This window comes from Bemisia tabaci, chromosome 5 (assembly GCF_918797505.1).
Source record: "Bemisia tabaci chromosome 5, PGI_BMITA_v3".
In the NCBI taxonomy this organism is placed as follows: domain Eukaryota; kingdom Metazoa; phylum Arthropoda; class Insecta; order Hemiptera; family Aleyrodidae; genus Bemisia; species Bemisia tabaci.
In genome coordinates, this window is record NC_092797.1 from 11,387,968 (window position 1) to 11,412,126 (window position 24,159).

The following is a 24,159-nucleotide window of genomic DNA, read 5'->3' on the forward strand; positions in this document are numbered from 1 at the left end:
TTTTTTTGGAGGATGACAATACTTCCTCTCTACCCTATGGGAGCGAGAAAGTAAAAAGCAAAAAACCGAGCGCATTTCAAGGAACTGCCAGGGATAGGATGGCAGCCCGTCTGCGTCGATACGGCACGCCTTCCAATCGATTGATGCAACAAGCAGGACAGCGCTGCCTTCGAACTTCATTCTCTACCGGTCCCGTTACAGGTAATCGTTTACGTCAGGGAAGTATTGAGGGGAGTTTCCTTTGACAAACGACTACAAAAAGTCCATAGAATTAGATCCAGATGGAGCGAAATTTGGATTGAAGGGGGCGTTAATAGAGGTTTTAGTGAACTCGGAAAGGAATCTTGACTATAGTTTGTAACTTTAAATTTGCGAGATTGTTTTTTTTTAAAAAAAAAAAAAAGAAATCGTACATCACACGGAGGTCTTAGACCCTCCTAAGATTTCTCCTCCAACCATCATACAAAACCTCGAAAAAAAACCTAGTTCATTACAGAAAGTAAAAATATCGAAGTAATTATGAAAAGCTCAAAAAGTTATATTTATTCTTGTCCCATTTTAATCTGTCACTTTTAAGACCTTTATAAACACATAACAACAAATTTTTCTTAAAAGTATTTGTCTTGAACCAGGGACGTTAAACTATCATCACTCCGTTTTATTCCGACACTTAGGCTTTTTTAGCTCAAATATTAGCAAAGCAGCACTGCATGCCATTATCTTCATTCCTGTACAGCATAGACTGATCCAGACATCTCGAACGGGGGATAGAAGGGGGGTTCGGGAGCTTCTCCCAGAAAACTGTCGAATTTTTAAGCACCTTATTTACAGTTTGAGTCAATTTTGTCATGAATGATTACCGAATGTAAGCGTCTTTCCTCCCTCTCCTCCCTCTCATTCCTTCCTTCCTTCATTCCACCCTTCCATCTTTCCTTCACTCCACCCATCCATCCTTCCATCCTCCCATCCTTCCATCTTTCCATCCTTCCATCTTTCCATCCTCCCATCCTCCCATCCCCATCCTCCAATCCTCCTATCCTCCCACCCTCCCATCCCCCATCCTCCCATCCTCCCATCCTCCCATCCACCCATCCACCCATCCTCCCATCCTCCCATCCTCCCATCCATCCATCCTTCCGCCATTTCCTCCACCTTTGGGAGGCGCATGCCCCTCCTCTTAGATCCGCCTATGCTGAACCCTGTGCGTATCCCTGTTTCACCAAGGCCCTAGCTCCTGACTTCATCATAGACACTTAGCCAAGGAATAAGAGCCCTTTTTACCCCGAAACAAAATCTTGGCTCTATGCCGACTCCATCACATTATCCAAGCGAGAAACCTCACGCAGCATCGCTGGTCAACTTTTCCAAGTTATATGGCAACGAGCGTCTTCGATTTCAGACTGTGGCCACCTCCCGCGCCTCGGCGGTGATTGTTTTGGACGCGGGATTCGCCGAACCCAACTTTCGATTGTAGCTGCGATACCCGGGCCGGCCGCCGCGCCGCGCCGCCGCTGATTCTCTTGATTCCGATCTAGCTCGTTTGCTGCGCCGCGCCGCCGCCGCGCGCCGCATCGCGCCACAGTCGCGACCGTTTACGGAACAATGAAGCGCTGCGCGGTTCGCGATTCTGCGATTCATTAGACGCAAGACGCCCCCAGCCCCCCCTTCGGCCCCCACCCTCCCCCTTGATCCCCCCCGGGTCCCCCAGCTCCATAACTCAGCGTCCGGAAACATCCTCGGCCATTGTTCAACGGAACGAAAACGAGTCAAGTTTAGTAAGCCACAGCCGAGCAAATTCTCCACTGTTGAGCGAAAATGCCGTAAGTGCATTTGAATATTGCCAAATTGCCCTCGCAAGCGTGCGAATTTTCTTGAAAACCTGCGAATATTTGTCTTTCAGTTTGCCAGAGGATTTTATTCGCACTTTAATCTGAAGGTGCGCAAATTTCAAGAGGCAATGTTGTAAAGCTTTGTCTAGAATAAATAATATATCAGAGGAAGTTTGGCAACAATCGGATGTTCATAAGCTGTTTTTCTTCCCCACAACAAATTGCCGAACCGCGGCCCCACGGTTAGGATAACGCAGACTTGGTTTGTTCGAGGAGGAAGCAAGTGCACGGTCACTCTGTATAAAAGCACCTATCTCTATAGGGGAATCCAAAGTGGATACGTCGTTCCTGCAACAAGCAGGAGTGGACTGGCATCGAAAAAGTTAGGAGGCGGTCTGTTGAGGGTTTGGGGGCTTCTTTAAGTAGATGGGGGTCTAGGGGATTTCCCAAAGAAGGAGAGGGGGTTGGGTAACCTCATCCGGAAAATGTTCAAAAATTAGAGCTCAATTTTCGGTTGCTTCCATGACGAAGTATCGTCTTTTCCTCTCATTACTTTTGGGGCTCCAAGGGAAGAAAATCTCGTTATCATCCTTAGATTAACCCTTCAAGAGAAGTTTCATTGTTCCTGTTGAACAGTCAAAAAGGATTACAAAATATATCCCTCGAATTTCTTCTAGCCTCTAATACCACCATCATCAATAATTGTTCGAGGAAAAGTGAAATACTGCACATAACGCTGAATTTGTCTTTTTAAAATTTACGAGTCTGTTATTTTTAGTGATTTTTAGATTTTTAATATTTATGCAGTTTATTGTGATCGATACTGGATGGCCTGACAAACAGCACTATGCCCTAGTCATTAGTGGGAGAAGAAGAAGAAAAAGAAGAAAATTAACGAATTTTTTACACGTTTTTGAAACAGTCGTTTCTTATAGCACCCGTATAATCTTTCTGCGCGTTTGTGACAATAGAATCAAGATGTCCAAATTTCTCCCTCGAAGGAGCTTTCGTGCGTTTCTCTCGCTATGGGAATCACCCTGCTAAAACGCGCCAACTCTGAGTGGTCTACCCAACCGCAAAGCTGCGAGCTTTGGAGTAGCATGTCGTGAGGACGGAGAGAGAGGGGGGCAGGGGGTGAGACTGGGTGCAGTGGGCTCCGGGGGCGGTTCATTCACCTAATCAGAAAATGAAAAGTGGCTTTCATGCACGCGTCGCCTTGGCTGTCCCGGCATATTCACGCGCTCTTGAACGTGTGAGCGTGAGCGGGAAGCAAGGGAGTTGCACCGCAGCGGCAGCGCGGAACAGTGGTATTACCACTACACGCACCGACGACAATATCCGCTCTCATCAGAGCTCCCTCCGCACCCAGATTTTCTTCGATTAATCATATTTTGAGTCGACCGGACGGCTCTGGCCTCGGGGACAAAATGAACAGGTCACTCGTGCACTGTACTGCTGTGCTTAGGAAAAACGTCGTATGAGCCATCAGGCGTTGCCATCTTTCCTTCGAAAAACAACGAGTTTTCCTAAAAATTCGTGAAAGAATTTTCTCCTCCGATTTTTCGGAGAATTTTGTACGAAATTTTATCTGAAAAGTCTGAAAATTTAAAGGAAACATATTCATAATTTTCTTCAAAAATGAATGTTGTCTGTGAGAAAATTTGGCAACATTCGAATGCTCATACTGAGTTTTTTTCTTAGCACGGCAGTGTAGCGAGCTATTTACGATCGATTTTTCTTTAAATCGGGTTTTCGACCCAAAAATTTGAAAAATTAACTCGATTTTCTCGGGGCCGGTTTAAATCGGAATACTTTTTCTCGAACTGACAAACGACTTGTCTCAATTGGACTGCTTTTTGAAAATTAGGAACTGAAATTTCTGGCTCATCCGTAAATTACTTAGGCGCATAGGGAAACTGATGGCACATACTTTGTTTCCAAATTGAGCTAGAAATTGTAGTTCCTAATTGCAAAATTTAGTCCAATTCGGAACCACAATATCTGACTCAGTTTAAAAGCAACTTACGTGTCATCAGCTACCTTATGCATAAGAGTGTTTTTTTACAGATGAGCCAAAAATTGTAGTTCCTAAAGGCCTAATGTAAATCCAATAATACAGGATTGAAAACGAACTATTTTTGTTGGACGTTGAATTTGTTCTAAATCAATTATTAAAGTCAACAATCTGTAATCTAAATCCGTATCAAAAAGCGTTGGAACGTCTAAAATTGAAAAACTGAAGTTTTTTAACCCTCAATCGGAATTTTCCTTGTGCCAAAAGATTTGAGTTTCCGCCTTCAAAAACCGATATGCCTGACTTCATCACAAAAAATTATTTGGATTGCTTCAAACCTTGTCAAGTGTAGTTCTTAGCCATATATAGTAGAATTTACTAAAGTTTTGAACCGAAAAGAATCATATCTCTTCTTCTGAAATTTAATCCTCGGATTTAAAATAAACTGCTTTAACTTATTTTGATTCTCTGAAGTAAATAGTTAACAGAGTGGTTCATAAGAGCTGAAACTTTCAGTAATTGAATTGCATTTAGATAGTCCGGTTTCCACCATCGACATTCGTTCAGCGGGTCGCAAAGGTCATACAAACTAAACTGTAGAATGTGCCACATGCCACACTGCCATATGAGCAGAATTATTTTCCGCATGACCGATTCTAATTTTTTCCATTCCCTACTTTTTGATAGGTCGACATCACTAAAATACTTTCACTCGAAAGAAATTCGTTAAATTATCAATCCGGTTTCTGAAAAAAGTTGCAACGATTAATTTTTGTAATATCTACGAAACATTGATTAAATTTTGTAATGCTCATGATAAATCGTGAATTTTACGAAACACGTGCAAATGATCTGCAAATTTTACACTGAATCATAAAAATTCAATTAATTACCATAAAAACTAATCTTTGTCACGTTTCATTTCTTTTACCAAACCCGATTGATGAACAAACAATTTTCGTCCGATTTCGTCTCTCGGAACGAAGCAGAGTTACAAAACTCCGAAAACCGTAAACGCGCCGGCTGCATCGAATGCCGCGTCGATAGCAAAAATAACAAACGAGATGAAAAATAAATACGAGGCCTGCCGGTGCCCCTGCAAACTGGTGAACGCAAGAAGCGCACGCGCGAACAGCGCCTGGTGTATCTAAGCCCCCCGACGGGATTTTATCTTCAGGGTAAGTCCCAGCGCAGCGAGGAGCAGAGGCGGGGGGTTGGGGGGATCGAGGGGGGCTGAAAGGGGGCGGCAGACGGGTACGTAAAAGCTGGAATTCCAGGAAAGCGCAGCGACAAATGAATACATAAATAACCTACATCCCGCGGACCGACATTGCCAACTTGGGTTTGGCACGGACTGAATGGGACGGTGCGAAAAGTTGAGGTCGGTTCTGGCGAAAACCGCAGAACGATGGAGGGTTACCATCGATGTTCCGCGGTTTTTGATGTGCAGGGTATATTGAAATCGAGCCAAACCGAGGTAAATTCAGGAGGTCTCCTGGAGAGAGACAGATGCATAATATAGAGCCTCTTTTAGAAGGTTTAAGTTGAATTCAGGCATTTCAGCTCCACGTATCGCCACCACACCGACGAATGAAATAAGTCATTGAATCGTTTAGTTAAAAAATGACCCAACTTTGAGGGAGGAAGGGGGATGTAAAACGGTAGAAAAACTGACCGGAGCAGATAGTTATTTGTGATTTGGAAATATTCTTGGTGCAATTGCTGAGCTATCATAGAGAAACAATAAACAAAGTTGAGTCTCACAATAATAGTGGTGAGGCTAAGTATAAGTTTGTGTTTCTTTTTAATTTAATTTTTTTTTTTTTTTTTTGTTTTTTTTTTTGTATTTACGGTTGAACATGATGGTGTAACAATTGCGAAACGTCCTGGTATTTTAACTTTGTGTATTATTTTGCGGCCTTAGTCCCATTTTAAGTTGTTGATTTTGCATCGTGGAGAAACTGACAGGCTGTGGTAATTTAAACAAATTGCGTTTCCTCTGTCACGGAAATATTGACTGTGAAACTCCCAAACCACATGATTCGTTTGAGGTGTTTGAAAATCTCCGCTCATGTTTTATTCTTTTAAAAGAGAATAAATCGACATCATTCCTTGAAGTTTTTTCAGAATTTGCTTGAATTGAATTCCAAAGTTGCAAAATTGACTCAACCAATACAATTTTTTACAAAAATGTACTTTCGTAATGTTCGTTGAAAATGTTTCGTATTTTCATTCTAGATCAGAAGAAAAATCAGTGTAATTTTCATTAAGAGATTCCCGAGATTCTCCTGGTAAAAAACAAATCACGCGAGGACATTTGGCAACATTGAAGTAAAGTTACGTCCTTTCGTGAGAAAAACGACGAAATGAGCTGAAGCGATCGTAACTTGTTCTTTTGAACGCGAGGGACAGTTTTCAGTCGAAATCCCTGAGTCCGATTTTTTGACCCGACCTGGGAAAAATCGTTTCATACCAAACATTTTCCCTCCTTGAATTGAGGTCCCTTCCGTCCCTTTCCTCATAGACAGACAACATTGAATCAGAGAGAATGGAAACACATCAACTCGAGTTTTTCTCGATATTCACTTTTTTAGGATTTAATATCGTTAATGGATAGACGCTTTTACATGCATACTGGCCCCTTGTCGGGGCCTCTAAAAAGTATTTTCATTGGCGTGGCATGATTCGCGATATACCGATTGATCTACCATTTGAACCTATGGAAAAGGATCGATAAACAGGGTATTCGCAGTGGACACTTTAATAATCGTTCTTAACCACAGCTTTAGTCGGGGAAATATCGATAATCGAGCATTAACGCCTCACCTCTGCTTTGAGTATTTGTCCTTCCTCACCTAAAAGCTACTCCTGTACTAGCCTTTTCATCTAAGACATAGTGAATGGTATAGATTTCGAGCTAAAAGCCAAATAATTTAGTATATTCAACTACATTATCTTAATTACACAACAAGTAATAGATGAAAATGCAATCTCACAAAACATTTTTTACAACGGCAGACGTTTTGACCCTAAGGACTATAGGGTCTCCTGCAGTGCAACAATCAAAACACTTATTCAGCTACTGCGGGCTGATTTTTGAAATTGATAGACAAAGTTATAGTCAAAAAAGACTTAGGGAGTAATGAGCGATCCTATTGGTTGAAATGGGTAGTTCTTATAAACTAGGGGGCTAAATGATGGACTAACTATAGGGTCTCTCGTGAGTTGCCGTTAGTTAATCTGTTACCTACCTCCTATGTCCATCGCAACCATCCGCTTCCACCAACAGCGGACTGATTGTTGAAATTGATAGACAAAGCTATAGACAAAGATGTCATAGGGAGTATGAAGCGATCCTATCGGTTGAAACAGGTGGTTCTTTCAGACTAAGGGGAAAATGATGGACTACACCTCCTTTGTCCAGTGCAACCACCCACTTCTACCAATAGGATCCCACGATATCTTTTTTGTCTTTATTGTCTATATCTTTGTCTATCAATTTCAATAATCGGCCCCCAGGATACCTCCATATCCCTTTTTATCTTCTTTGTCTATAGCTTTGTCTATCAATTTCAACAATGAGCCTGCAGATGAAGGTTTTTGCGCCTCAGAAATTTACATCTTTCCGACTTGGCGCGTTTTCATCCTCACTGATTCAATTATTGGCCTCCTCGATGCAACAGAAAGTGACGGGCTGATTCGGAGATAGGAGAAAACAATTTACCAGAATCATGATAAAAGCTATTTGGAAAATGCGCAGAACATTAAGGGATGAAAATTCCAAGATACGGCATCAGAGGGAGGGATGGGACAGCCGAAGGGCGGGCGCCTTGTTATGGTGTTGTCAAGCCAAGAAAATTGGAAGGCGTGGTATAGTAAGAGTCGAGCGGGCTTAGCGGCGGCTGAGAAAGCGGGAAGCGGGGGGAGGGGGGAGGGGGAGAACTTTCCTCGTTGAATCTAAGCTTTTCCCCGCGTTCTCTCTCGACTATAACCGCCTATTGATTTTCGGCTCGGCACACCTGTCGTGTGTGTTTGAATTAACTCCAGTCATACCGTATGGCTTTCCCGCCACCCGTCACATGTCTCTCAACCATTGGGGTTGGGGGAGGGGGTCGAAAAATCACACTTATAGTGTACTTACATATGGGGACATTCCGAACTTTTTACTACAGAAAAAGCATTGCCTCCATATCCCTTTTTATCTTCTTTGTCTATAGCTTCGTCTATAAACTTCAACAATGAGCCTGCAGATGAAGTTTTTTGTGCCTCAGAAAATTTACATCTTTCCGAGTTGGTGCGTTTTCATTCTCACTGATTCAATTATTGGCCTCCTCGATGCCCATTTCCCCGAACTCCAAAACCGAAATCCGAATTCCCGAGGGCCGAATTCTGCAACTTTTGAGATTTTCCTGAATTTTTCCCGGAACTTTTGAAATTCCCGGAATGTTCGGGATCTTTTGCATTTTCCGGAAGTTTCTCGGAACTTCCGAACAAATCTGAAAGGAATTCTGGAACTTTTGACGGTCATTAAGTGGGAGAAGTCGGAACAAAAAAGTTCTGAGTCCCAGAACTGTTAACGGACATGGAATGGGAGCACTGAGAAAAAGCAATGTGCCGCTCTCTGATTGGTTGGCGAGTTTTAGGCTACCCCTTTGCTCCTGGTTTGGCCCAATGTAAACAAACAAGATGGTGACAAAGTTCTAGACGTAATAGACATTTTCTTAGAGCCAATATCTCGAAATTGGCTTTTAATCAAACTTTGATGGATATTCTTGCCGGGAACCACCCATACTGTGAATATCATTCATTTCTTACCCGATCAGATGAATTCCTCTTGGTTGGATTTGCTTACACTGGGTCAACTTTTGGCTCTATGAATGTCTAAAACCGATGAACCAATCAGAGAGTGGCACAGAGATGACAATATTCTCCCTTACGTAGGTACTCTACACTCTTTAATATGTAACCATACATTGGAAAATAGTGGCAGATAGACCTTTAAGTGTTAATTGCTAAGATTGAGTCACGTTTGCTCTCATTTACCTGGAATCCGATGGTTTAAAAATTTTAATTTTGGTGTTGAAAGTAAGGCCAAAATTAGGGGGAAATTTCCCAATAGGCGTTTAGGTCATTTCATAGTAAAGTAGATCACACACAATCTTAGCAACACCCGATGGCGCTTACCATGTTTTGAATCTCTGCTTAAATACCCTATCCACGATTCGTCTAATATAAATAGATGCTCAGCATGCAAGTAGACCGATATCGCAGATTGTAATGGTTTCAATGCAATGACGATTTTGCAAGTCGACAACACTGTTTTCCCTCCATTTGAGTCCATTAATAATATCGATTTTGGGGGAGGCAAGCTGCCTCGCTAAGAATCGATTGTTTTACATAAATTTTAATGGAGGAAAAGCAGTGTTGCCAACTTTCAAGAGTCGCCACTTTTTCAATAGCCTGTTGAGTCCATAAAATAGGGCATGACAGGTTCGATTACAGTCCAAAGCATTCGTGCCCAAAACATGGGCAATTCGGAATTTTAAGAGAGCTTTTTCTTGAAAGTACGATTTATGAGCTGTAAATGTCAAATGACCATAACTCCGGTCTGTTTGAAATTTCAGGCAATTTTTCATCCCTCTGTAGTGTACTCCTTTTTTTCTTCTTTTTTTTCTTTTGCAGTTAATGTGACTTCTATTCATGTTTATTTAGTAACACGGGAATCTATAGCCATCTATATAGACATGAATTTTTAACATAGAGATTATTTTATTGTCAGTAGACATCAAGGGGGGATTTTGGCACATCCATGATCTGGCTTTCAAATTTTCAGGGACTAGGGTCGAGTAGAATCTGTTTCTGCAGATCCACTCGTCAGTTCCGTGAAAATTTGTCACCACCACCGGGATTCGAGCCCGGGACCTGTTGGTCTAGGTTCAGACGCGCTGAACGCTAAGCCAACCTGGCCGGCTGTACTCCTCATTATGATGGCTGAAAGTCTGACTTGTGGACACTTTCCCGAAGACGATCACTTTAAATTTACTGTGATTTCGAAAAATTATGAAACATACAAACAAACAAAGCGGTAAGTATTGTTGACCGAGACTTACCATTGTTTTTTGGAGCGGCACTATCCGGACTTTCCACTTCACAATTATTCGGTTCTTGTTTAACACTGGAACAAAATGGAAAGTAAGACTATTGAGTCAATAATATATTCACTTGAAGGTCGATAGTCAAATCAAACATTTGTCAAGTGCCAAAGTAAAAAAAATCAATTATTTTCTGTTTTTTTTCATTATAATTATGATAGTGACTTCAAAAGAGCTGGAATGTGACTTAACTGTGTTGGTAAGAGCGACTATCTATAAAATGCTGATTCTCTAGAACAGCATTTCGTGATTCAGAGCTTTTGAATGGAAATTTATATCAAATTTTGATTCACTTCATCAAATGTAAAGCACTTCCCATTTGATGGTTGGGTTAACAAACACGATGTCAATGACACATGTAACATTTGAGTATAATTCAATCAATTTTTCGTTTAGAATCTTGACAAATCGAGGGGTATTTTTCGAACACATGAAAAACTTTGTAAATCTTCATAATTTGTCCAACTGTCTACCTTTTTTTCCTACTTTTATCATAAAATAAATGCAAGATGCAAGATGACGGATCTTCCATCGCGGTCTAAAAGTGGGTAGTAAACTTATTTGGCGTAGATTCGACCATAATGTAACGCTCTTTAAGGGTATATGATTTAGGAGGAGAGAATCCGAATGAATCGCATCATGCAAACAAAGTGAAGACCGAAAAACTGTTAAGCGGTAAGAGATACTACGAACAGTAGATACTATGACTCAATTATCTGTGGACCTCCGCCCTTTTCACATGTCACTCACTATTTTCAAAGTGCCTCTATGAGGACTAGGAAAATTGGCAAGTTTCACTGTGTGAGGAACAAGCAAGCCTTAAATGTAAAAACAACGAATATGGGTGGATTTTAAATGAGACATACTTTGATTTCACGTGCAATGCTTCGAACAAGGAAAGCAAGGAAACTTGAAAGCTCGCCTCAAAAGCTCAAATGCACCGTCTCTTCTGAAGAGCGAACAGTGAGAAAAAGAAAAAGGAAATGCCCCGGAACAAAAACTTAATTGAAAAAGAACAATTAATACGATTTAATAATTCAACTCCAGCATAGGAGTTTCCCTCCTTCTCAGTGTTAAAGTAATAAAAGTTTTCTCAAAGACAACCTCGGAAATTTGAGAAGAGCATTCCAGAATGTAGCGCTAGCAGTTAAGTTACAAGAGTATCCTAATGAATCATTTTTAGTAAAAAATACTCAATATGTAAGAACTGGGAAAGAAAAATGCATAGTGCACCGTTTTCAGTATAAAATACTATGAAAAAAGCTATAGGATAAATCTACATTTATATGGAGGTAAAACGGATATTCAAACTTTGAGATATTCTTTAGATCCAGAAATCAAACCTGGCGAAGCATAAATGAGTAATGAGTAATGTAGCAGCCGTATAATATCCTTCAATATCGGCTGATACAATCCGCACTACATCTGTGCACGTTTAGATGCATTCAAGATATGGTCGCATGCCGCTGTAGCCTCTTATCAGATGGGCAGTACACTCTTGTCTGATATTTTCCTGCTTTTTCTTGATACTTTAGACGAGATTACCTACTTTTATGCGCGACTAAATTGACACTCATTTGATTTCAAAATTGAACATAATTGATGAAACAAATCAAAAGTAGGAAAAATGCTCGAAACTGCTTGAGGCTATCAGAATTTCCTGAACCAGTACCGATTTTCCTGGTATTTTCCGGTTATCACTGACGGTACACACCAGTGCTGCCGTGCTAAGGAAAAACGCCGTATGAACATTCGAGAGTTGCCAAATTTCCTTCGATAAAATGTTTATTTATGACGAACGTTAGGAAGATTTTTCCTTGAAATTTTCAGGAACTTTAGGTGAAATTGGGAACAAAATTATCTGAAAAATTGGAAGGAAAATATTCACCAATTCTCAAGGAAATTCGTGTTTTATCGAAGGAAATTAGGCAACGCCTTAGGGTTCATACGGCGTTTTTCCTTAGCATTCCAGAGTGGCAAGGCGTGAATGATCGATTATCGATATTTCCCCAATTGGAAGCTGTAACATAGATTCGATTATTAAGGTGTTCGTTGCGAACGCCCTGTTTATTGATCCTTTTCCATAGGTTTAACCGGCAGATCAATCGATTTATCGCAAAGCACGCCACGCCACTGGTAGACACCCTGTAGGAGGTTGCCTAAAACTTAGATTTATTCACCATAACTTCAGAAGTCGCTACTACAGAATTCGACCGTAAAAAGGGATTCACTTTCAAAACCAGAGGGAAGACGAAAAAGCCTTTATTGTAAGAAAGAATGTTGATAATCACTAAATGACGAACGCAAGGCGCGGATTCTGACAGCTGTATCATTTCAGGCGGTAAGCCCCGTGGAACTGAAATGCTCGCGACTTTCTTCATAACTCTCGGTTTTAGACATAAATAGAGTGGGCCGGGAAACACGGAAATCACATTTCTTTCCGACCCATTCTGGTTGGGATGGATGAGTTCCTGTCACGAATCGCATACCTTTCAGAATGTATTTTCTTCTTGAGTGCGTTGCGCGGTATTTTCTTTATCAAAATGTGAACTTTGGATACTGCCGTGCTAAGGAAAAACGCCGTATGAGCCTTTAGACGTTGCCAGGTGTACTTCAATAACAACCGAATTTTCTTGAAACATTGCTAACATTTTTCTTTAAATTTTTCAGATAATTTTGTTCGCAATTTGATCTAAAATATCTGAAAATTTAAAAAAAAAAATATTAATAAATTTCCTCAAAAATACATGTTTTATCTAAAGACATTTGGCAACTCTCGAATGATTATCCGACGTTTTTCCTTAGCACAGCAGGATACATCGGTGAGGACGCGGGGAGGGAGACTTTACTGATAGTCTTACTTATCGATGGTGGACGTCAAAAAGACCTACCTTCACCAAGAAGTTTCAGGAACTTTATGTTTTTTATGGATCTTTAAATAATGACGAACGAATTCTTTTGTTTGAGATTTTCACAGAATATCTTGTTTCAAATTAGGTAAAGTCGGTAAAAATTTCAAAAAAAACGATGCACTTTTTTTAAATAGGAAACGTCATGAGAACGTCAACATTGCAGTTCGAGATAAGTATTGTTCGACCTTCGAAAATCTGAGATAGGAGCGAACTACCCTTTTATCCAATCCTTAGTTCTAGAATAGTTCCTGCAAATACCTTTCACATTGCGAAATTATCTCTCTCGTGTTTAATTATTTTAGCAACGGAGAATACCTCGCAAATACACCTCTCGCTGACTCGCACATAAAAAATTCTTGCAGGGTAAAAAGCAACTTGAGAAACCTTCCAAATCCTGTTACACCATCTCTTTTTTATTTCTGACATCTCCAACCAAAGATTACTAAGGACTCCAGATACCGCACGCCGTATACTTGCCGTAGGAAAGAAGCGGCCCCCCAGTCGCCTGCAGCGCCAGGGTAGGCAACCTGTGTAGCGGTATGCCATACTTTAGCCCACTTGTAATGGAAGTGCATGGGAAATTGGCAAATTGCACTTCGAATGTGCAGATTATGAACGGCAAATTGCGAAAATTGTTCATTTTAGTCACTAGTGGACTCACTAGTGGACTTAAATAATGGACTCAGAAAATTGAGCAGAGTTATTTGCATTAATTTTTTTTTCTTTCTTTTTTTTGGTTTTTTCGGCATTTTTTAACGATTTAAAACAAAAGAAAATTTAATACAGTGAATCTTCAACCAAACTTAGCACAGCACGGCGAAACCGGTCAAACACACGGCAAGCAGTATATTCGTTAGCTCGAAGTATGGCATACCGCTAAACAGGTTGCCTACCCTGGAGCTGCAGGGGACTGGGGGGCCGTTTTTTATTTCAATGCGGTATCTGGAGTCCTTAGTAATCTTTGTCTCCAACATCCTTTTTTATTTATTTCTGACAAAGCTTTTACGATGACGCGAAATGAGGCTGATCCCTAGTCAAAATCCAAACGGCAAACCGCCCTCCTTTTTAAAGACAAACGCACGCTTCTATAGTCTAATTGGGTATCACCAAGCATAGGAAATCTATCCTCGAAGGAAATTTTGGATAATCTCGTATCTACAGGACTTTGAAGGCACAAAGGCACAAAGGTTCAGGTGTTTTTACCTGGTGGCGTTAATTTGCGACTGAGACAAGTCACGATCACTGAACCCTCAAAAGCGGAAAACGTGTCGTCACAAACCGTCAAGATACGTTGTTTCGTAGTTTCACCATCCTCATTTTTTATAGAGGAAATAGATTTCTCGAGAACTACCCTTTGAGTCCTTATTTTTGTTCCCTCTAGCTGAAATTCCCGGAAAACATTCCCACCTGAAGCAAAAGACGGCATCCGCATCCCTCATATGTTTACATGTACTTACATGTGTAACCATATTACAAGTACATCCGAATTTTCTGGGGGAATTCTTGAAAAAATTACGGGTGCTTTCGCGATAACTATCAGTATTTTCAAGAAAATTACGAGTATTTGCACATACAAATACTATCAAGTATTTTACGAGTATCTCCAAGTATGACACTATAGTGCATTTCCGAGTATATTTCACGAGAATTCCCGAGCACATCACGATACTTTTCAAGTGTACTCTGACGACGGACGGTGAAACCTCTAAATTATGTACCTCGAAAGTTGGTAAAAATTATGTATACGAAGTTGTAGACTTTCTGTCATATTTCGTTTTTTAAAATTAAAAACTACTTAACGTCAAAACTTCAAAACTGTGAAAAATTCAAGAAATGGTGTTGATTTATTCTCCTCCAAAACAATAAAATGGGAGCGGAGATTTTAAAACACCCACTAAGGTGTTTTGGGACTTTCACCATCACTACTGTTCCTGAGTATAGTAGTTCCTGAGTAGAGTAACGGTAGGTGCATTACGAGAATTCACGATTACATTAAAAGTACTACCGACCATATCAATTATCTTCGAGGGTGGGTATAATGTACTTCCGAGTATATTACAACAAGCAACAGAGAATTTGCACACAAAAATTTTATTGCTTTATCTGAGAGTATGTAGTGGGCTGAATTTGCAGCATTATTCGTAATTTTCTGAAATTGGAAATTGTAGGAAAATAGATTTTAAAGTGAGAAAATGAACCGCCTTTTGACGACGTCAAAAGGCGGGCTATCCCGTTTGAACACATGCATTTTAGCAGATTCGGTTATTTTGTCATATATCCTCCAATAATTCCTCAATGTGATATCATTATGTAATTACTGAGGTTTTTTAACATAATTTTGATTTTAATTATGTAAGATCTTTCTCCTCTTTCAGCAGTTAAAAATGACACCGTAAGCCGTCGAAACATCCTGCGTTTGTTTTTAATGCTATTTATTAGCCTTGTCTCCGCGATTTCTCCTTGTTTCTCATTTGTCATTTTACAAACCAAGGATATATTCTCGTGTTCAGTTCTCTTAGAAGTTTCATTCTAAACATGGCATTTACCAAATTTTGGACGCTTGCAAATTCTCAGTTCCGAGTACGTTACGAGGATTTCCGAATGTTAGTTATTAGCCTTGTTTCCGCGATTTTCCCTTGTTGCTCATTTGTCAGTTTACAAACCAAGTATATTCTCGTGTTCAGTTCTCTTGGAAGTTTCATTTTAAACATGACATTCACAAAATTTCAGATACCTGAAAATTCTCCGTTCCGAGTACGTTATGAGTATTGCCGAGTATTTACCCGATGAAAGTGCAAGATTTGGGATTTTCCCTTGTTTCTCATTTATCAATTTACAAACCAAGGATATATTCCCGTGTTCAGCTCTTTTGGAAGTTTCATTTCAAACATGGCATTTACAACATTTCAGACACTCCGTTGCGAGTACGTTACGAGTATTTCCGAGTATTTACCCGATGAAAGTGCAAGATTTGGATTTTCCTTGTTTCTCACTTATCAATTTACAAACCAAGGATATATTCTCGTGTTCAGTTCTCATAGAAGTTTCATTTTAATCATGAAATTTACAAAATTTAAAACACTTGCTAATTCCCCGTTCCGAGTATTTTCGAACGTTAGTATTAAGCCTTGTTTCCGCGATTTCCCTCTGATTCTCATTTGTCAATTTACAAACCAAGGATATTCTCGTGTTCAGTTCTCTTGGAAGTTTCATTTCAAACATGACAATTACAAAATTTTAGACACTCCGTTCCGAGTACGTTACGAGTATTTCCGAGTGTTTACCTGATGAAAATGCACGATTTGGGATTTTCCCTTGTTTCTCATTTATCAATTTACCAACCAAGGATATTCTCGTGTTCAGTTCTCTTAGAGGTTTCATTTCAAACATGAAAATTACAAAATTTCAGACACTACGCTACGAGTACGTTACGAGTATTTCCGAGTATTTCCGAGTATTTACCTGATGAAAGTGCAATATTTGGGATTTTCCCTCGTTTCTCATTAATCAATTTACAAACCAAGGATATTCTCGTGTTCCGTTTTCTCGGAAGTTTCATTTCAAACATGACAATTACAAAATTTCAGACACTCCGTTGCGAGTAGGTTACGAGTATTTCCGAGTATTTACCTGATGAAAGTGCAAGATTTGGGGCTGGAGGGTTGTGGCGATTGCGGGGTTGGTGTCGTGACGGTCTCCATGAGTCCGCGGCTAGGGCAGGCCCGGACCACCCGCTGCAACTGCCGAGTCCCGGCCGAGGCGGCCGCCGCGCCGCGCCGTGCAGCCATCGATTCGCCCGCGCCCTCACTGCGCCGGCCCGGCCTCCAGCCCGCCAAATCGCTCCCAAATCCACCCCCTGCCTCCCCACCCCCCGCGGGGGTCCCGGGCCCACTTTCAGGGGTCTCTAACGCGAGGCGGGAGGAAACCCCTCGCCGATCAAAATTAATCGAAGGGTTCTGCGGCCCCCGACCCCCGGCCCAGCTTCCCTGAACTTCACTGCCGTGCTAAGGAAAAACGCCGTATGAGCCTTCAGACGTTGCCAAGTTTCCTCCGATAAAAAGCGAATTTACTGGGGAGATTGCGGATAATATTTTTCAAAATTTTCAGATTTGTATGCAATTTAATATAAAATATCTGAAAATTCCAAGGAAAAATATGCATGAATGATCTCAACAATACATATTTTATCAAGGGTTTGGCAACTCTCGACGGTTCATACGGCGTTCTTCCTCAGCACGGCAGCTCAGGAGGGATCCCTTTACTTTTTCACGTTATCTTGGACTAATTTTTAATTTATCTTTTAGTACCCGGGGGGGGGGGGGGGGGGCTTAGGCTTAAAAGCCGTATTCTGCCGTGCTAAAGAAGGACGCCGTATGAACATCCGAGAGTTGCCATTCCTTCGACAAAATATTTATTTTTGAGGAAAATTATGGATGTTTCTCCTTCAAATTTCAGGAGCTTAGGGTGAAATTGCAAACAAAGTTATCTGAAAAATCGAAAGGATAATATTCACAAGTTTTCCAGGGAATTTGTGTTTTATCCAAGGATACTTGGCAACAGCTAAGGGTTTATACGGCGTTTTTCCTTAGGACGGCCGTATTGATAGCCGTTCCTCAACTTTTTGGATACATTTTGTCGCATGTTTTTTTTTTTTTTTTTTTTTTTTTTTTGGCGTCAAGACCATTATTGTGTTGATGCTTCTTCAGTCTGAGACTTTGTAGCACGGTACATTTATCCCCCATGAAAATACCATAAAATATAACTCTCTATTGGTATTATTACTTAAGGAGCTAAAATGTTTTTCAACATGTATACGGTTGTTTTCAATTCGCCTTCAGCTGCGTCTGCAGCAATTGTTGTTCCGTATATGTTTTGCGTGCTGATCTCAACTCATTACATACTTAACTCTCTGAAGGCGTTTTATATGCGAGAGTAGAGCACCCTCTTGGAGAAAAACAGAACTGAATCGAATACATCCCACAATCCCTACTTCGTTTGTTCTCCTACGGATTGCGCTACTAGCGCACATAAAACGCCTTCAGAGAGTCGAGTATGTAATGAGCTAAAATCAGCACGCACAGCATATTCGTAATAGCAATTGCTGGAGACGTAGCCGAAGGCGCATTGCGGTATCGCATATAGAGCGCTTTTAGAGAGTCAGGTATGTAATGAGCTGAAATCAGCGAGCACAACATATTCGTGACAACAATTACTGCAGACACAGCAGAAAGCGACTTGTTCAGTTTAAAAAAAGAGCATGATAGGAATCCTGCATGCAAAGAGAGGGTATGTATTCGATTGACATCAATCGAACGAAAAATAAAAACGTAAGTCGATCGACGAGAACCGATTGACACCGATTCAATGGACAAATAAATAATAAACCGGATCAAAATCAGTAGGTAGAAAACTTGCATTTACAATGCAATTGTGATATCGCAAAGACAGGGGCAGCCAAGTTTTTTATTTTTTTCGATTTTCAGTCTAAACGTACCATAGATTCACCCCCTACAATCCGTTATTGGGTAAATTTTCGTAATAATTTTTTTGCTTCAACACCACTGTGTCCTAATGACTAATGATGCTTCAGTTTTCTCAGCTCAATACACAGAATTTTTACATTTTACCATCTACACGACTTATTTTGGCGTAGTGTTGGTGGCGTTGACTCGTTCCATCCAGAGGGCGTTCAAAGCATTCAACCGATCTCTTGTTTTTAATGCTGGGTCGATGAATTTGTTTGACAACTCGGCGAAAGCGTACCTTACATCAGCCAAAGTAAGGGCCTCCTATAAAGCATCAGAGAAATATGATCTCGTAAGCATACAGCGGTATGATATCATTTAAAGTATTTTAGAAGTTAAAGTTAGTGGATATTTTTTAAAACCCCATATCCGTAAATTTTACTGAGATGTTAGGATAGGCATTAATTTCTCCGAAATGGTTTCGAAGAGCACAAAAAATGGCATCGTAAGACGTGAAACCGAAAGTTTATCTTTCTAGTGCTAATCGCTTACATCTAAATTTCTTGTGGCAGGAGGAGGATCTCAAAATTGAGGATAGGTCCTTGTATCGATCAATCTGCAGAAACATTGGATAGATTCTAGGGGGACGCATCTCAAATTGTGACGTAGTCAATTTTCGCCATCATCTTAGAAAGGAGAAACAACTCGTTACTACTACTTGAAATTCTCTTTGATTTTGCTCTTTCCTGCCTGGATATTATCGTAAATATTTTGAGTCGTTATATTCCTTATTTTTTATTTAAAAGAATGAAATATGAACGAAGATTTAGAAACCACTGTAGTTGAGTTGCATGTTCTCAAAATTTTGCCATCGGAATGGTTGTCCTACCTTGCGTCCTTTGAAATGCTCCCTGAGAAAACCAACCACCTCTGTAGCACCTTCTGCCTTTGCCAAACGCAAGTATAAGATGTCTCCATAACTTCTCAGCTCTTCGGTACTCAACTTATTCAAATCACAGTCCATATCAAGCGAATCCCCGTCCGATATCTTTGCTCGCTCGCCTTTTAGCTAAAAGCAAAATCCTTCATCATCGAGTCAAAGCTGCCTTTAAAACTTGGTACGATTAAAGAAAACAAACAAACAAAGAATCACGAAGCAGCGACACCTCATTGGCAACTTAGAACGGAGCATTGTGAGTTTACGCCTCACGCCATCGCGCCTTCAATTTTGCCGATGCAACACGGACATCCATCAGGCACGAATAGTTGTATCTCTGCGCCGTCATCGACGCGCGCTATTTCCCCATAGAGCACATAGAGTCGTAATGTAAATGGGAGAGCTGGCGCCATGTTCTGGTCGACAAATTCCAAGCCCGTTGTGCGCTGAGCTTCGGTCACATTTTCGATACATTTCCGATCCAAAATGGCGATGTAGAATACGTAGTAATTCCTATCCTCTTTGTTTACATCAGATGGCTGGGTCCCCGTGTATCAAAAATAATTGATTGTGTATCGAAAAAGTGACCCGGCGCAGCTTAACACAGGAGTCTTGGAATTAGGGACCTGGAAAATACTTGAAATTGGTTCCAGCTCTCCCATTTACATTAAAACTCGATGTGCTTTATGTATTTCCCCTGCTCTATTTTCATATTGTATTTGTTTCCCTTTATCTTGTTAGTAGTGGCTCAAGAGCTACGTGGACAACACAGCCGAGGATAGGAAAGATGTTTTGTCCTCGATCTTTAATTATTCTCCCAAATCGAAGCGACACTTATTAGTCCAGTACCACATGTGCATCCGTGTGCAGTTTCGTGGGTAAAATTGTTGTGATATGTCATTCTCTTCTTTAGGATGTCTAGAATCAGAATTTCGATGGTGTCAAGTTCAAAAATTGAACCGACGCCCAGAATTCAAGATGGCGTCCAAGATGGCCGCCGCCATGGTGAAAGTTTTAAATTTTGCGGATAGCGTCGAGTCAGATGTCGATTCCTATGTAAAATGACACGAGGAATCCGAATATCACATTTAAAAACACCCCCGACCCTAAGGAGGGCTCCAAATCCAAGATGGCGGCCAAAAATACCACTCAGGGGTACTAATTTGCCTATACGGGTCCAAGTGCATAGTGATGTATCAATTATTAGGTTTTCGGGGTCGTAGAGTCCGAAAATGAGGTCCATTTTTCGCTGCGCCCCTCCAGAGACCCTAAAATCAAATATGGCGCCCAAAATGGCCACCGGTTTTACGGCTGAAACACCAATTTAGCGCAGCTATGATAAGCAATACGTTCAAAATTTAGTTTTGTGGGGCAAGGAGTTCGAATAAGAGATCAAATGTTTATTCCTACAAAAAATTAAGCCTCCGAATCGAAAATGGCTACCGACATGGTTGCCAGTTAGAGGCGCAGGCCGGTAAATGACTATTGATATTAAGGGGATTTGCCAAAGGAGCTAGGGGTTTCGATAAGGGCCGTTTTTCGGCCCATACCCTGAAATTCTTCAATTTTACGATTTTTTTGCTTCTTGGGAGTCTAAATTTTACGGAATGTGTCATGCTTTTGTCATTTTCGGCCTATTTAGGGGTCTAATGCTGGCCTAAACATGAGTCTGAAGGCTAATTTTTGCGGAATATTCGGGTTTCTTGGCATTCGACGCGCTGCGCCCGCTGTTTCATAACGATCAAATATCATCGGAGGAGCAAATTTTCCTTCAAGTATGTTCATTAAGGGTGTAAGATATAGTCACTCTGGCCAACTTTCGTCGATGGCAACCCTTGCGCTCATAGTTAAAACGAACTTTATAGAATTTTCTTGTTTTTCATCATTATTATTAAAATGGCATAAAAAAGGGCTACTCATCTTGAACCAGAAATAGATTCCTTGGCGGAAATTGTACGTAGCCCTCCAAAAAACTTTATGGAATTAAAAGCCCCCCCCCTCCTCCAAAGAAAAAGCCGGTGTTGCCATATTTTGTTGCCTAAAATCACAGAAAACTATTTGTGATTATTTCAGTATTTGGAGGCTGTTCTTCGTCGAGCTCATTCAGCAAAGTTCAAAACCCTTGATTTTTCATACATGACGATCACATGACTAGTGAATATGCACATGCATTTATCTATTATTATTTTGTTCATTACATGTATTGATCTAAAGAGACTCCCATCGCGGCGCGGCATTGCCACATATCATCGGTAAAAATCGAGAAAATTATTCCGAGTTGGCCCAAGATTTGAGCCATTATTTCGCATTATGTGCATTAAATAAATACGTAGGACTCAAATTACTGTATTCACGGATGCAAATAGATCATATTTTTTGCAGGTAATGTTTTTTTTATGATCTTGGGCTTGTAGGCGACCCAATATCTTACGAATTTTTGACGTGATATTTACGCACGAAGATGCAACTTTGAAACATTGACCGTGATCTGGGATCCGAATAAAAAGTAAGCCATGTGTCAGAATCACGAGTTCTCAATGCTGATTTTTTACCCACCCTGACAAGCCCTGCCCTCCGTCTCTTTTATTGCCTGCGATCGATCAGAATTCTACTTCCCAAAAATAATTGGAAACTCTGGTTTTCCTGGTTTACTCCTGCCTAGCCTCCTTACCGCTTCCTCATCTGTTGCCTCTCCATCAGGTTCCTCCCATCAGACAACTCATTTGGGGCTACCATTGTAGAATTTTGGAGAAATGACGCGTATTCATCTAGCAAACGCTTAGTTTTTCTAGTTCAGCCTCAAATCTGTAATGAGCGAGGTACTAGATGACAGATGCAATATGCGCTGGGCAGCCCACGACTCTACCGTCCACCTGCCGTTGGTAATACCACCCGGATATGCCCACAGGGTTCTATGTCACTTTCAGGTACGGGGCTCAAGCCCCCCACCCCCCCTCCCCGCCGAAAGCAAAAAAAAAGGGTGAGAGAGTGAAGGAAAGAGGAGACAGAAGATGATGAGGAAAGACGAGAAAAGAAAAAGTTTGAGGCCTTCGAAGATATTTATCTCTTTTGATGTAGAGTCTTAAATGAAACCACAGTGTTCATTTGATTAGTATTTTATAAAATTTTCGTCAAAAAATGCGTCTAAATACAGTTTAAATTTCAAACAATTTCCAGATTTGTTGATTGCGACAATTCGAAAGTATTTCGTGTTAAGGTAAAAAAAAAGTTTTTCTGCGGAAAGCCTCGAAATGCGTCCAAACAGAGTTAAAATTTCAAACAAATTTCAGATTTGTTAAATGCAACAATTCGAAAGTATGTTGTGTTAAAGGTACGAAAGCGTAATTTTTCTGCATTTTATGATAAATTTGCGCAATGAAAGCCTCGAACTGCGCCTAATAAGATTACACATTTCTAAGATTTGTGATCTAATTAGACGCCATCTAAATAATGATGAAAAACAAGTAAAGTCTAAAAATTTCGTTTTCACTATGAGCGCAAGCAGTGTTCCAAACTCACCTTTGAGTTTTAGGAGCCATGGGGCGCATCAAGCCTGAATTTTTGGCGCCATTGAAGATTTTTTAGGGGCCAGATTGACTTTTTGCCTATATATTACGGCATATTTAGTGAAAAATTAGACGCAAATTTAGATGTTTCTGTAACAGAACTAGTAGGTAGCTGTAACTTGGTGAAGACAAAAGCACTAAGGATGAAATCGTGAAGAATATAAAAAGCTCTCACTAATTGTAATGCTGAAAATTTCGAATGATCACCTAATATGAATATTCAGATTTTAAAGGGGCAATTTTTAAGGGCCACGTTGGCGCAGAGCCTTCTTTTTTAGAAGCAATGACCTATGTTTTAGGCGCATTTGGCGCGTTGGCGCCTGTGAGTTTCGAATACTGAGCACAAGGGTTGCCATCGACGAAAGTTGGCCAGAGTGACTATATCTTACACCCTTAATGAACATACTTGAAGGAAAATTTGCTCCTCCGATGATATTTGATCGTTATGAAACAGCGGGCGCAGCGCGTCGAATGCCAAGAAACCCGAATATTCCGCAAAAATTAGCCTTCAGACTCATGTTTAGGCCAGCATTAGACCCCTAAATAGGCCGAAAATGACAAAAGCATGACACATTCCGTAAAATTTAGACTCCCAAGAAGCAAAAAAATCGTAAAATTGAAGAATTTCAGGGTATGGGCCGAAAAACGGCCCTTATCGAAACCCCTAGCTCCTTTGGCAAATCCCCTTAATATCAATAGTCATTTACCGGCCTGCGCCTCTAACTGGCAACCATGTCGGTAGCCATTTTCGATTCGGAGGCTTAATTTTTTGTAGGAATAAACATTTGATCTCTTATTCGAACTCCTTGCCCCACAAAACTAAATTTTGAACGTATTGCTTATCATAGCTGCGCTAAATTGGTGTTTCAGCCGTAAAACCGGTGGCCATTTTGGGCGCCATATTTGATTTTAGGGTCTCTGGAGGGGCGCAGCGAAAAATGGACCTCATTTTCGGACTCTACGACCCCGAAAACCTAATAATTAATACATCACTATGCACTTGGACCCGTATAGGCAAATTAGTACCCCTGAGTGGTATTTTTGGCCGCCATCTTGGATTTGGAGCCCTCCTTAGGGTCGGGGGTGTTTTTAAATGTGATATTCGGATTCCTCGTGTCATTTTACATAGGAATCGACATCTGACTCGACGCTATCCGCAAAATTTAAAACTTTCACCATGGCGGCGGCCATCTTGGACGCCATCTTGAATTCTGGGCGTCGGTTCAATTTTTGAACTTGACACCATCGAAATTCTGATTCTAGACATCCTAAAGAAGAGAATGA

General features: G+C 40.7%; 1 protein-coding gene across 1 annotated transcript in view; it reads right to left on the minus strand.

The window, feature by feature from the left end:
• The window catches only part of LOC109042231 (Ecdysone-induced protein 78C), a 135,401-nt gene extending 118,690 nt beyond the window's left edge, over positions 1-16,711 (minus strand). Inside the window, exons 1-2 of the mRNA XM_019058879.2 lie at positions 16,538-16,711; positions 9,954-10,018 (exon numbers count right to left, since the gene is read on the minus strand). Of these exons, the coding sequence (XP_018914424.1) occupies positions 9,954-10,018; positions 16,538-16,695 (223 nt within the window). The 5' untranslated portion in view covers positions 16,696-16,711. The remainder of the gene's footprint in view (positions 1-9,953; positions 10,019-16,537) is intronic.
• Between the last annotated feature and the right edge of the window lie 7,448 nt (positions 16,712-24,159).